This window comes from Cibotium barometz, chromosome 50, assembly GCF_041138505.1.
Source record: "Cibotium barometz isolate CiBa-2024 chromosome 50, ASM4113850v1, whole genome shotgun sequence".
NCBI lineage: Eukaryota > Viridiplantae > Streptophyta > Polypodiopsida > Cyatheales > Cibotiaceae > Cibotium > Cibotium barometz.
Window position 1 is genome coordinate 29269811 of NC_141095.1, and position 15406 is coordinate 29285216.

General features: G+C 41.7%; 1 protein-coding gene across 1 annotated transcript; it reads left to right on the top strand.

Annotated features, from left to right (window-relative positions):
* Nucleotides 1-1867: 1867 nt before the first annotated feature.
* LOC147610012 (LYR family of Fe/S cluster biogenesis protein) lies at nucleotides 1868-12325 on the top strand. Its single transcript, XM_086787153.1, has 2 exons — nucleotides 1868-1995; nucleotides 11909-12325. Exon 2 carries the CDS (start codon nucleotides 11909-11911, stop codon nucleotides 12188-12190), a length of 282 nt encoding a protein of 93 aa, XP_086643279.1. The 5' UTR covers nucleotides 1868-1995; the 3' UTR covers nucleotides 12191-12325.
* The last annotated feature ends 3081 nt before the right edge of the window (nucleotides 12326-15406 follow it).

Genomic DNA, 15406 nt, shown 5'->3' on the forward strand with positions numbered 1-15406 from the left:
ATAGTCGCATAATGGGGCATCACACACCTATCAAGCACTGATAGGTGAGAAGCTAGAAAATACTTAGATTTAACTATCAAAGCACAGATATGTGAGCAGCTAGAAAATATTTGATTTAGCTATATTAGAGAATAGAGCAAAACTTGTATGTAGTATAGCCAAAGACGAGTGCACAATATGGAGAAGACCACCAACTATTAATTTTGAAGTTAATAATATTAAGTTTGAAATTATCTTATATATTTTATTTTACCAGATCTTTTGTGTGTTTTGTTTAAAAAATATGTTGTAATTCTTGGATTGTAGAATCTGGTTACATGAATATCCTTGCCGTTACATGAATCTGGTTACATGAATATCCTTGCCGTTACAAAGTTACTCCATGCCCCACCAGGTCACTAATGCAAAGATCATATTCCCACCATTACTGTCAATGAATGTTTATAACCAATCTCATGTACTAATGGCGTGGCATTTTCTAGGTTATATTTATGATAAAATACTGTCTTCGATACACGATGCTTCATCTCATAAAATATATATTCATATATAACAAAACATATGATATTTTATTACACCCAAAAGTAAATGGATAAATATATATTTATTCATACACATATATATTCATTTAAAAATTTAAATGAATATAGAAACACATATATATGTCTAATGTTGAAATTATTTTTATCTAAGTCAATATTACAACATAGTTTATAATGTTAACTTTTATAATTTATTTTATAACATTTTTTGAAAATAGAGTAAATAATTTCACATATTTTAAATGAATATAGAAACAAGTTGAATGTACTAATAGTGGGATATGCCTTGGATGGGAGAGCCCCATCAACCATGGCTTTTGGGGAAAAAAAAAGGTATAAGGTGCCCATGCCATGTAAGTTAATTTAAACAGACGATATAGTGTCCATGTATGCAAAATGGGGTGTGCTTGCATTACAAGGAGTGATTGGACTTGAGAGAGAGAAAAATATGAGTGCGGACAACACAAAGGGAAAGAGAGAGACTGTAAGGTTTGACTTGAGAGAGACAAAAAATACACAGATATGCATTTATATAAGAGAGTCACACATAGACACATGCACAAATGCATATACAAATACACACCGCACATAAAACACACACACACACACACACACTCTCACAACTCACTAACATATGCTTGCACATAGATACACATGCATAAATAGATATACATAGGCATAGACATGCTTACGTATGCACACATATATGTATGCACATATGCATTTCAATAGACTCCATAAAAGAAGGGTGATGGTTTCTTTGCCATAAGTATGTTGTACTTTCCATTTTGCCCATTGGATGTGATAGTTGCTGTGGTGCAAATCCAAGATCATTTCCTTTTCCATTTCCATGATTCCTACAGGCATAACAAATATCTTAGAGACCAAGGGATTATTTCGGATGGAGATGTTAGACATTCAAAAATGAACTTTATGGAACAACAATCTGCACTCAGCGGAGGCTTCTCAGTTCTCATCACCCTCCCAGCAAGGCTGTGTAGAAGAAGCAGAAATGTTTCAGGCTGGCCGGGGAGCCCGCCTTACAAAGGAGATGCACCTTGGATGCCATCCAACCTTCGGGGCGTCACCGTTCAACATGGAAGCTGCAGAGCTAACTGCAAAGTTGATCGAGGAAGCTCGAATACATGCAGCGAGGCGATGGAGTAAACTGCCAGCCACTAGTTTTTTCCCCTCCCACGCGTGAGCGCATGCAATCACATACATTACGCGTGCCACTTGGCCTAGTCTGAATCATCAACTGCCACGTGGCCAATGTAACCTTGGATTCTTCCTCCTACAATATATCTGCCCCTATTTGAGAAAAAAAAAGATCTCGCTGCCAGAAGGGAGCGACTTCGAGCTCAACGATTCTGTTGTGCGGTGGGAGCGTGCTGTTTTTGCCCGCGCTCGTTGCGACTGCTGGCTTCGATTCTTACCACAGCCACCACTACAGGTAGGGCTCAACCTTAGCTAGAGTTTTTTTCATGAGTATGCAACTCTTTCGCCTGTGTGTGTTACTGCTTGATGCGTTGATTAACTGCTAATAGAAAGCTCTCCTTTGTTGGAGCTCTTACTTCACCAAGGAAACCTCCCAACATAGGAGAGTGAATGAACAGTTTACCTCCAAGAACAGATGATTATTCATATTCACAAGGAAAACCTTTTTGAAGTGCAAGTGCAAACGCCCACACACCACCATATGTATATATATCTTTTTGCAACATACCATGCCAAGCCGCCAATGGGGCTCGAGCTTGCAACATCATGCTTGTTTATTGAACACCCTATCCAACTGACCTAATACCTTCTGGTAACACAAGGATTAAAGGTTAAGCTTTATTAGTTTAAGGAGCACAGAAAGTCCACAAGCAGATAGTCAAAAGTAGACGTTTCTTGCACCTACACATCAAATTTTATCCAAAGCATGGAAAGAGGGCCGTTCTCATTTTGAAAATGGGATGCAGATTCCCATTTTCAAAATGGGAATGACCGAGTGGCTTGACGTAGTGATTAAGTTGCATATTAACACAAATCTCGTTATGCGTAAGTGTGAATGAAAGCATGCAAGGTAAATGTAGACCTAATCTACTGTTTAGTACTAACATGAATGAATATTTACAATGATTGATGATGATGAGAACTTGATGATGCTCACAGCATGTTTGGTGTGGCATTATCTTGCTTGACCACCACAGTCCTCGAGCACATGCCTAAACTCATGAGTGACTTTCAATCCTAGCTCTCTATTTATAGTGTATTAATGGCTAGTTGGCTGCCAACCCTAAGTTCTAACTTATTAATAATAAGATCCAAATATCATAAAAATGTCCACACTTGGTTGCTCATTGGGTGCTTGAACTAAATACAATGAAATGATTGAAAAGCTCCTAAATTGACCAAGATTCAGCCATGTACATGCTTTCTTGATTAATGCTTAGCAAGAGAGATTAACACTAATCCTACTATTTAACAAACACAAAGAAGACAAGAGATGTAACCCTAATCTGTTGCATATTCCAAAACATGAATATGTACAATTATCTTGGATTTGGACTTAGATCGGGTTCATGCATGCTAACCTACTGTGCATACAAAAGATATCTTGCTGAATCCACAGCTTGGTCGTGCTCTCCAAATGCTTGTGTTCTTGCCTAGAGTTGCCTCTATGTAGGGGTTCTTGTCAACACCTAAGATATGCTTGAGAGACCTGTGAGATATCTGACTTACATTGGGTCTGTATATATTATTATACAGATAGGTTGTCAAGTTGTATTTAGGTCGGCCACCCATTTTTGCAGGTCATAAAACATAATAAAAAATACCATAATACATGTTCATATTGTGTCCAAATTGTGTCCCAACCATTGGGCACCTATTGGGCTGCAGAACCGCGCAAACTGGACCATATTCTATCCCTACTCTGCCCAAGATTTGGCTGCAAGTAAGATCCATGTCCATGTGTCCCTCCCAGATGTGATGCAAGTGACACTGCACTAGTTGTTACCTTGAAGATGCTACTACTTGCTGCCTTGAAGATGCTTGGTGGGAAATATATTGGCTCATTACGGTCGCTTAGAATTGATTGTTATAGGTTATGATGGCTATGGGCTTTGCCCAGGAATGCTGTAACATGCAGCGGAAGTATTCGTAATTAAGGATCCTATCACACAAATGCTCACACCGTCTTCTGTATCCTGAGTTTCACGAGTCAAGCAATCCACTTTATCACTTCAAACTTTAAGAGATTTGAGAGAGAGAGAGAGAGAGAGAGAGAGAGAAACTGTACACCATATGGGGTCCCCAATTACCCACTGAAGGGTCCCCTATCCCGTTACCAGAATAGTATCTGCTTTATTACTTTGAAGAGATTGACTTTGGACTGATGATAAGCCAAACGCAAGATCTCTGAGGACCAAGAGTCGGGCTGAATTGCACTCGGCTGTAGAAATGATGATCAATCTCGAGCCTATGCACTCTTCCCAATGGATGTAGGAAGGCTGCAAATCTGAGGCTGAGAGAAGGGGTTGATTGGGACTGTTCTAGGCTATGTATGAATGCTGAAAATGAGTATGAATGCCGAGTTTTACCTTCACCAGGTGGCTGTAGTAAAACAATGCAAACAAGGATGCTGAAAACTGTATGAATGCTAAAAACGCAAGGTGCTCTATAGGGCTGAATGCTGTAGATGCTGCATTTTCCTGAATGCAGGCTGAATGCTCAAGCGTTGATGCTCCTATATGCTGATGGATGAAACGCTGATGGCTGATGTGCGGAATTCTCCAATCGCTTATGCTCCTTGGGCTGAAGGCTTGAAGCGTTGAGGTCTTCTTGGCTGAATATGATATGAATGATGGAATGATGCAAAGCTCAACTATTTATATGATCTCTAGATGCTGGTCGGTTGGCTGAAGGGCTGGCCGATTGCATCTTGTCCTGGATAAATGGATAAATAATGTAAAAATGCCCATTAAATGCTATAAATTATGGAAAAAATATTGGATAAATTCTAACAGATGCTAGATGTTATCTGAAGGCTTCTGCAATGGTCTGTATGCAATGGATGAATGCTATGCATTATGCAGAGTGCTTTCTGATGCAAACCCTAAGGCTTCTACGGACTCTACATGCATGAATGCATCTCTTCAAGTGGGTTAAGGGACTTGGACTGACTGACTGACTGACTGACTATCTAAGGCTGAGGAATGACCTACGTAGCTCGTGCCTAACTTATCTTGGACTGAGGATTACAATGGGGTCACGGCGTACGACAAATATCATCCTAAAAGGTACTAATTGTCATGACCCTGTGAAAATGGAACAGTACAAGTGTGGGCATGGTGGTTGCTGAGCAAAAATATTAAATGATTCACATTTGGGGTGAATGATGTGTGGACATCTCCAGGTGTGAAGGGGGACCAAAAACATTAATATTTTAATGTTTTATTCATGGGTTGTCCCTAGGCCTAAGTGGCCCCTAGGGAACTTTAATGTTTATTAAAGTTGGGCCCTAGGATAATTTTGGAGAGAGGCCACTTCACTTTTGGAGTTACACGCCTCTCTCATCTCTCTCTCTCTAGCTTTTTGGGAGTCGTGCAAGAAAGAAGCGTGGAAGAGAAAGGGAAGCTGGTCGACTGGTTTTGCTGTGAAGAGTGCAGGTTGTACTGCATACCGGCCGTACAGACCACGTGGCTGCAGGTTGTACAGTCAGGCGGCTGCAGGACTATTGGTTATTGGCTCAGGCGGCGTTTGCAGGTACAGACAGCAGGTTGAAGACAGTACGGACAAAACTGTACGGACAGAGCAATTGTCTGCAGTTCCGTACAGTCAGTACAGGTGGTGTCTACTGCACGACAGCAGGTATAGTTTGTTGGGCATCATCTGTTTCAGGCGGCGCAGGCGTCCAACATCCAGACAGCAAGCGGGCAGATTCTGGTTACTGCAAGTACAGTCCGTGCAGTCCTGTACGGACAGGTACAATCAAGTACGGCTGACCTGTACGGATAGGTACAGGCGGAAACAGCACTGTTCAGTCCTGAACAGTTAGGCGTTGAATCTCCAACTGCATGTAAGACTTCATCAGAGTTTATTTGGTGCAAATAGTCAGGTGGTTGCAGGGGGAAGAGTACAGACAGTCGTTGTCAAGTACAGACTGGTACGAACTGCTTCCCGAGTGTAGATCCACGTGCTGATTTGGTAAGCTCTGAACTTGTCCATCTATCTTTCTTTCCATTGGCTTATGTTTGTTGCAGAGTTGTGCTATCTGGCCCCTTGTGAGAGGAGGGGTATGGCAGATTGAAAGGGTGGAAATAGAGATTGGACAGTGGATGTATGTTTATACTGAATTGTGGAACCATGTACTTGGGATATGCCAGATGTGTGCTCAAGGCTGCCCTGCTGAATGGTCTTGGCTGATCAGAGGGAAACACAGAGTGTTGCTTTTGTGGGACATAGATCTGTGTGTGAATCCTCTGTGCTAAGAGGTATTGTGGGCTGCCAGATTGGACATACAGGTGTAATCCCCTGGCTGGTTTTGTTGTACTCAGCTTTACATCATTTTGAATTTGAATAAAGAAATACCGAAAGGGGCGCCAAGCTTTGGGGCCAACAGGTGTCGTTCTCATTTCTGATTTGGGGCACTCTAGCTCCAATTAAATTTGTTTTTATATCTGGACTACAAGTGGAAGGGTGACTGCTAGTCTACCGCACTTTGGTTTCTACCAGAGGCCGGTTTCAAGGTTCAGTTGCTGGGACCCATCGTCAACTTTCTTAAGGGGGTGAGCTCGTGGTTGACTCGAGGAAAGTCATCGCTGAAAAATTCAGCAACATGTCTGATACAGAAGACGAATATTTTTATCATGAAGAGGAAGAGCAAGAGACCTCTCCTGAAAGAAATGAATCTGAGGATATTCTTGCAGGAGAACAGGCTGCAGATGATGAGCAATATGAGGATGTAACACAGCCAGAAGATGTGCCTAGTAAAGAGGAAGATGATGCTCAGTTTAAAAATCGTTTGGCCAGTGTTATGGATGTGTTTATGCAGCTCACGCAAAGTGAGAAGTTTGCTGAATTTATGAGATCCCGTACTGAGCCCGAAAAGAAGAAGAAGAAGGTGCGTTCTAAGAACCTTCCTCAGGGTCATAGTGTTGCCTTTCCACAGGATCCATCTTTTGGACAGTTTCCGAACATGCAGCATGCCTTTGGTGCTAACTCACAGAGTTCCTTCTTTGGACAGCCATCTGTTCCTCAGCAGACTATGCATCCAGGTTATTTTGGTGGTGGCTCGGTGTTCCAATCTATGACTGGGGGTTATCCTCAAGGAGGCATGGGTATGCTAGGGACTTTTGGAGCAAATTTTCAGCGTGGAATGCAGGGGAATATGTATGGTGGTATGCAGTCCGGAATGCAAGGAAACATGTTTGGGGGCATGCAACCTGGAATGCAAGCAAATATGTATGGGGGCATGCAGCCCGGTATGCATAATGGAATGTTTGGTAACATGGTTGGAATGTATGGCATGCCAGGTGTGGGAATTGGAAATGTTGACCCTATGATGGGCATGAATACTGGGGTAGCAATCTTGTGAAGCCACTTTCTTATGATAATCTCACGCCTATGGGTAAGGCGAAGGATTATAAGGAAGGGGGAGCTGCTGTGAAATTTGATACATTCAGTGGGGCCAAAGATAAGTTAAAAGCACTTACCTTCTTACAGCAGTTTGATGCTGCTTTTTCTTGTGGTAATTACACAGAGTCCTCAAAGGTGAGAAAAGCTGCGACTTTTCTCAAGGTCTACTCTTCTTCTGCAGGGCATAGCACCAACTACTTGGGTACAATTTAAACAGGTGTTCTCTTTCGTATGGCTCACATCTACTTTTGAGGTGGATGTAATGACAGCATGGCACAAGTTGGATGCATCAAAGAAGATTACAATAAGAAGTTTTGGGAAGCTTTACTCCTAGTTACTTCTTACCGTGCAGTGCCTTTGTCTGAGCAGGTAGAGAAGTATTGTTGTGGGCTGCCCAAGGAAGTGCGTGACTATTGTATCAAGACTCGAGTAACAAACATGTCACAGATGATAGAGAATGCTATGACAGCTAATGCGTTACTCACTGGAGTCTCATCTGGGTGTAAAGGCAGTAAGAACTCGAGTAAGAAATCTGAAAAGTCTGGGCATGCTTCGCGTGATGCAAAAGGTTCTACAGAGACACAGTATAAGAAGTTGCCAATGCCCAAGAGAACTTCTGAGGAGAGACAGGCTTTGAGGGATGCTCGGAAACATTTCTACTGTACAGAAGAGGGACATATGTCTTTTAATTGTCCCAAGAGAAAGTCCCAAAAGGACTCTGACAATAAAGGAGAGCCCAAGTCAAAGAAACCAAAACCTTCTGCACGGTTAGTTCCTGATCTTGTTGGGGAACAGCCAGGTGGTGAAGAGTCTCAGTTGTGCAGGGCATGGGACAAAGTGAGAGATCAAAATGCCTTGATATTCTTTGACACAAGTGCTAGAGCCAACTTTATTTCACCGGATTTGGCCACCGGATTGGGGATTCGCGCAGAGGAGATAGGGCCGTTATATGAGGCTAACATGGCTTGTCCAGGGTATGCAGAACCCGCCACTCCTATTATTGGGAAGCTTAGGCTTCATTTGCAGGGTTATGTGGACAATGAAGAGTTTTTCATCATGCCACTTGATGGATGTGATGTTTTGTTGGGGATGCCATGGTGCCACAGAGTACATGCGGTGGTGGATACATACAATAGGAAAATCACTTTGACCCATAGAGGGAAAGAACATGTTTTGGATGTAAAACTTAAAGGGGAATCTGTTCCTATTGTATCAGCTTCGGCAATTTCATCAGTAATGAAAAAGCATCTTTCTGCGTACTTGATTTATGTAAAGGATGCAAAAGATGATGAGTCTAAGTCTAATTTGTTTATGTTAGATAAGGACAGGACTGATTTTTTATGTGGGTTCCAAGATTGTTTTTCCAAGTCATTGCCAGGAGAACTTCCTCCGGAGAGGCCAGAAGATCATGCCATTGATCTAATTCCTGGTAGTACTCCACCAAATAGACCACCGTACCGTGTTAGTGCAGCTCAACAAGAAGAAATTATGAGTTAGGTATAGGAGCTTTTGAATAAAGAGTTGATACAGCCTAGCTCATCACCCTTTTGCTCACCTATACTCTTAGTGCAAAAGAAGGATGGTTCTTGGCGCATGTGTATTGACTACAGGGCGCTGAACAAGAATACCATCAAGAATCGATTCCCCATTCTTAGGATCGATGACATTTTGGACCGCTTACAGGGCTCTACAGTCTTTAGTCGGATTGACTTGAAAAGCGGGTATCATCAGATACGAATTAGACCCGAGGATGTGCATAAGACATCATTTCGAACCACGTTTGGGTTGTATGAGTTTTTGGTTATGCCCTTTGGTTTGACAAATGCACTCGTCACATTTAACAGAATGATGGACAGGATTTTCCGGCCTCATAGAGCGTTTGTGGGCACATTCTTTGATGATATGATTGTGCATTCACAAACTGAGGAAGAGCATAGAAGGCATTTGGCCATTGTGTTTGCAGAACTTAGGAACCATAGGCTGGTTATTAATGGCAAGAAGAGTGAGTTCTTCTTGCAAGAGATACATTTCTTGGGGCATATTGTGTCTAAGCATGGAGTCCGTATGGATTCATCGAAGGTGGAAGCAATTCTTAATTGGCCAGATTTGAGGACCGTGCATGATGTACGCAGCTTTTTGGGATTGTGTTCCTATTACCGGCGGTACATACGATATTTTGCTGAAATTGCTTCGCCCCTTTATGCCTTTACAAAGAAGGCAACTCCGTTTAGATGGGCTAATTGGAAAATTACAGCCTTCAAAAAGCTTAAAGAAAAGCTTACTTCGGATCCAGTATTGGTGTTACCGGATCTCCGAAAGGCTTTTGTTGGAAGTAGCATTGGGGCAGTTCTCATGCAGGAGGGACATGTGATAGCCTATGAGAGTAGAATATTGCAAGATGCCGAGAAGCATTTACAGGTTTATGAGAAAGAGATGTTGGTTGTAATCCATTCTCTTTCTACATGGAATCACTACTTGCTTGGGGCTGATTTCACTGTGCAGACAGATCATCAGACCTTGCTTTATTTCCTCACGCAAACTAAGCTTTCAGAGAAGCATATGCGATGCTTTTTGTCTATGTTTCACTTCCAGATAGTGCATGTGGAAGGCAAAAAGAATGTTGTGGCAGATGCTTTTTACGCAAGCCACAGGTCTCAGCAGTTTCACTTGCTTATCATCATGAGCTTGATGAAATGAAAGAGCAGTATGCCCATGATGAGGATTTTGAAAGGTTGTATGATCAGATATCTGAGGGTCAGCGGCATGAGCACTATACTCTCAGGGATGGGTTTTTGTTGATGCATGGTAGACTGTGTGTTACCAGGCCATTGCGCCTCAAGGTTATGATTTAAAGTCATGCTCCATCGTATGCAGGTTATAGAGGTATTGACGCCACGGTAAAAGCAGTGGAGACTTTCTTTTATTGGCCAACCTTGAGAAGAGATGTTGATGCCTTTGTTAGGCAATGCATCGTATGTCAGAAGGTAAAGTTTGACCGTCAAAAGACACCAAGGTTACTACAGCCTTTACCTATTCCAGATAGACCTTGGAAGAGCATTGCCATGGATTTTATATTTGATCTTCCACGGACACAAACGGGCAATGATGGCATTTGGACTATCATATGCAGGTTCAGTAAGCAGGCTCATTTCATTCCCGTGCGTAAGACGATCAAAGTTGATCATATGGTGAAGTTGTTCATGGCGAACATCTTCAAGTATCATGGCTTGCCTACGTCTATCATTAGTGACCGTGATCCACGGATGACGAGTTTATTCTGGAGAGGGTTGTTTGACAACATGGGTACAACTCTCAAGTTTTCATCTTCATTTCATCCACAAATAGATGGTCAATCGGAAGAGGCTAACTCTACAGTGTTAGATCTTCTTAAGTGTTATGTGTCAGAGCACAAGCAACAATGGGAAAAGTATCTTCCTTTGGTGGAGTTTGCATATAACAACACTGTCCATACCTCGGCGGGCAAGGCGCCTTTTGAGATTGTGGAAGGAGGGAAGAAGGTACCACCCATTTTGAGAGCACAAGCAACAATGGGAAAAGTATCTTCCTTTGGTGGAGTTTGTACATAACAACACTGTCCATACCTCGGCGGGCAAGGCGCCTTTTGAGATTGTGGAAGGAGGGAAGAAGGTACCACCCATTTTGCACACAAAGGATAAGATCTTTGAGGCTGATCAGTATGTGGAAAACATGGATGAAGCTTATTGGAGAGTTAAGTTGGCACTCCAGAAAACTTAGCAGAAGCAAAAGAAAGCCGCAGACCGTCACAGACGTGCTTTAGAGTTTGCATTGGGTGATTGGGTTCTTTTGCGCTTTGAAAAGGCTAGACTCAAGAAGATGAAGGGTAAAGAGCGCTTATTCCCTAAGTTGAGCATGCGTTATTATGGGCCTTTTCAGGTATTGGAAAAGATTGATGAGGTGGCCTATCGCTTGAAGCCACCAGATCACTGGAAGATTCACAATGCATTTCACATGAGTCTCCTTAGACCTTTCCGTGGGGATGTGCCTGAGGATGTATCAGATGAGGCTCAGCCGGAAGTTGAGGAACTTGATGAGGTTCTTATTCCAGAGCAGATACTGGCACATAAGGAAAGAAAGGTACGAGGTAAAGTTTCCCGTCGTTATCTTGTGAAGTTCAAGAACTATTCACCGATGGATGCGAAGTGGATGGAGGAAGGTGACTTAACAGATTCACCTCAGGTTTTGCAGCTTTATCTCGATGCCTTTGAGTTGGAGCCGACTCTTGTTACGGCTCATTCAGGTTCAGCAAAGCATGGGTCTGGAGCATTGCCTGATGCTCAAGAGGGGGGTAGCACCTCCACTCCCTTGATACAAACAGGCTCAGATGACATCTAGAGGTCGCTTGGTGCAGTTTTTGTCTCACCCGAAGGTACTGATGGCTGACAGTACATCTGTTTATGGGACTTCTATGATATATGTGTACTAGTCACATTGGATGTTGTGGTTGTGTATAGTTCACAGTGGTATACAACTTGGACTACTACTACGCCATTGGTTTGCAGTGAATGATGTTACATGTGTATGGCTTAGAGAGATTGGGACGCTGATCTTGCCAAATTGTATATTTCACTTTGGATATTTTGCTGTATCACCAAAATGCAATCGAGGATGCTTGCCATTTTTCAAGAGGGGGGTGTTGATTCTAGCTTTTATATCAGTTTTTTTGGCATTATGGGCTGGTAATATTTCGTTTCTTTATGCAGATGGCAGCAGCCCCCCCAAGTGCAGCTGAGGTAAGGGCTCTGTTTAGAGCTTTACTTCGTGAGGCACGCAAGTTCCAGGATTACAATATTTGTGAATATGTGAAGCGTCGCTCAAGGCAGGGATTCCATGGACATCAAAATGTCTCCACTTCTGAACTTGCTGCAACAGCCTTCTCTGAGGGCAAGGAGTTGCTCAATGTGGTGACAAGGCAAGCTGTTGTTTACTCTCTTTATGCCCCTCGAATCAAGAACATAATGGAAATTAGGTCTGTAGAAAACTGATTGTCAGCTGAGTTTTGGAGATACATAGCAACAACTCTAAGTAACCTTTAGCTCTGGAACACTTTTTGCCTCTCTTTCTCTGGCTAGGACAGAGCAGTACATCGAAAGATTTAATACAGCCACTTTAGCCATGTCAATTACATTGAAAGTTTTGTAAAAACTGGACTAACTTGTGTCGTGTCTGCTTCTCTCTTTTGCTGAAATTTTCATATAGAGTATTTTGTTGTGGGTGTTTTGGTGTGAAATTATCTGTTAAAGGGCTTTGCTAGTCTTGAGTCTGCTTTGGGTACTTCACTTGAGGGATTAGGCTGGTTGCACCTTTGGTTGTCTCCAAGTTTATGTTATGTGCTGTGTTGCCTGGCCTGCCAAGGTTTTATGTTGCCCTTTTTTAATCAAGTTTGATCTTTTCCTTGAAGGATATATGTTGTAGTCTCACCTTTTGTCCTTCCAGATTGGTATGCCATTATTCAAGTCTGCTACAGAAAGGCTGAACGTTCATCTTGATATTGAAATTGATTCGGATAAGGTGACGGGTGTGTTGTGGACATGGTTGCCAAAAAACACGTTCATACCATAGAGTACCCGTACGAACTTCGAAACGTTTTAAAATTTTTTACCGGCACTATTTATTGAGGTTCCTTGGAATTCTCTTCAACACTTACTCTTCAAGAATGGCTACTTTGAGAGCACATCTGGAATATGAATCATGGTTCATGAGTTACCTGGCTTGGGCAGCTGCTAAGGTTCAGCTCTGAGTTGCCAAGGCCCGACAGAAGCTCTCAAACCTTGCTATTTTCACATGTTCTAAAGGCTAAAGGTATGCATGTTGTATATGTTATGGCATTCTACAAGCTATGCCAAATATATAAGAGAAATCTGGCAATTTTCTAACCTGTAAACCCTCCTCACCCCCAAAACTCCAGTGCCAACAGCAGTATGCAGCAGGCAACACTCCAAACTTGTTATCATGTTTGTATGTAGTGGTGTTTTAGAAAATCTGGCAATTTTCTAACCTCAACTCCAGTGCCAACAGTATGCAGCATGCTGCATGCAACACTCCAAACTTGTTATTCACAATGGCTATCCCCACCAATACTCATAGTGCCTAAGAAAAATGGAAAAGATCTGGGTTTGTGTTAATCTCGAAAAAGTTAAATGTAGTGGTGCTTATTTTTTTGCATGTTTAGACAAGTGATGCCCTCCTGTATACAGGGAAAAAATTGTATGTTTTCTGTCTTATTCCTCCCCTTCTTGTATGAAACGTTTAAAGAACTTATACAGAAAGTAAGAGAACGTTTTGTACTCGTTCCAAAAAATGTGTGGCAACTAGGGTTGTGGAGCTTTAGTAGAGTTTCATAGGCTTGTAGTGTGACTCAGAGTTCTAAATGGATCTTAGGCTAGGGTCGTTGTCTATGTATTATGTTCACCATAGATTTCAACATAAAGAGTGGGTGCCACTGATGTAATTGATGCTCATTTGAAATATCTCCTATATATGTGTCATCATACTTGAGACTTATCTATGTAACCTTATCAAGCTTTGCATGCATTATCAATGAAATGTCCCCTTTGGTGCCTTGATTGTTTCCACTTATTTTTCATTTACATTATGTTTTGTTTAGGTTTTAGGGGATGCCCTATTCATGTGTTGTCTCAATCCCCGAAGGTGTTGATAAACATCTCTCTCTGGATTGCCATTAGAAATGGCATGACCTCATATGCTATGCTATGAAGGTGTTCTTTTCTTGGTCTTGTTACACTTGGTTGAACCCATCTAGAAAGTAATACATTTCATGCCTTGATAATTCACCCTTCTTAACATCAAAACACACACACCGGCGATATAATTCGAATTAGTCAAGACGACAGAAGGCTTTTTTTCTTGTCTATCTGTTGCAAAACCATGAGATAGTGTGGGTTCCCTTGACTAATGTGTGAAGAAACCACAAATTTTTCTTATTTTTGCTATGAAGATCTATTTATCTTTTTGGTTTTTTTGAAGTGTGCACTTGGTTGAAAATGAGCTTTGCATGATTGTGCACTAGTGCCTTTTACTCTCTTTAAATATTAGCTAGCCAACCTTCTTGTTTGAGCTTCTTATTGGCTGTGTATTTGGTTTGAAGGGGCTTTCAAATTTTCTCCATGGGCTCAAATCTATTAGGTCTCAGTGCATTTCATCTAACATTTCCTAGAATTATCTTGGTTATTTTTCATGTTTTTGAAGCTATGTAATAAGAGAAAAATTGTTTGGTACTCTTTTTTTGGGGGGACCAATAATATATTTATATTAACTATTCAAAATCAGTCATACATCACCCCCAAGAACACAACTATCTACTCCTTTTTGATCTCATTCAAAATTTTAAAAGGAAATTCCTATCTTTCATCCTCACACAAGAAGCTAGACTAATCCCGAGAGATTTGATACCCCAATAATAAGCAAGCCTCCATCATGGCCTCAGTAGTGCAGCCCCGGGGAGACTTTTTTCCAACATTCCCCCATGCTTTGACCACACCTTGACAGTAGGTCTAGTGTTAACTGGGTTCTCAATAATAGCCACAAAAGTGTGATCCATCTATTTTTCCTTGCGGTACCATCTCTGAGTTTTAGGACCGAATCTTGGAGGCCTTTTCTTCTCAATCCAGCACCTCACCTACATCTAACAAATCCACATTAGGGAGAGAATCCTAGTATGCATGAAGCTCAGCCAAAATCAGGGAAATAATCAAGGCATATTTCTCTACAGATTTTGAATCAGCAAATCCAGCTCCAAAGACCTAATTTTATTTACATTACATACAGACCAGCACGTGCATATACATTTATACATCAGCTCAGTATCCTATAATCTTGTACATGTAGCCTTCAAACAATTTCATTTTTGCTAGTCCAGATTTCCCATAGAGTGCAAGTTTTGACAATGTTAAACACCAACCCACTGTGCTCATCATCATAACTGCCCACTTCCCAAGTGGCCAATCCTCCCAAAAGGTTTGCATATTCAAATTCTTTTGTATCCACTTACTCATTTTGCACCAGGTGCTCCTTAAGGCTAGGCATTCCCAAAACACATGCTTGCCACTTTCTATTGAAGACCTGCATCTAGGGCAAATGCCACTAGCATAGTGTGAGAAGCAATGGCAAAAAGTAAGGGAGCTAATGGGCACCCTTGTTTGACTTACCTATTGATTTCAAATCCCCCTACTACTCTTCCA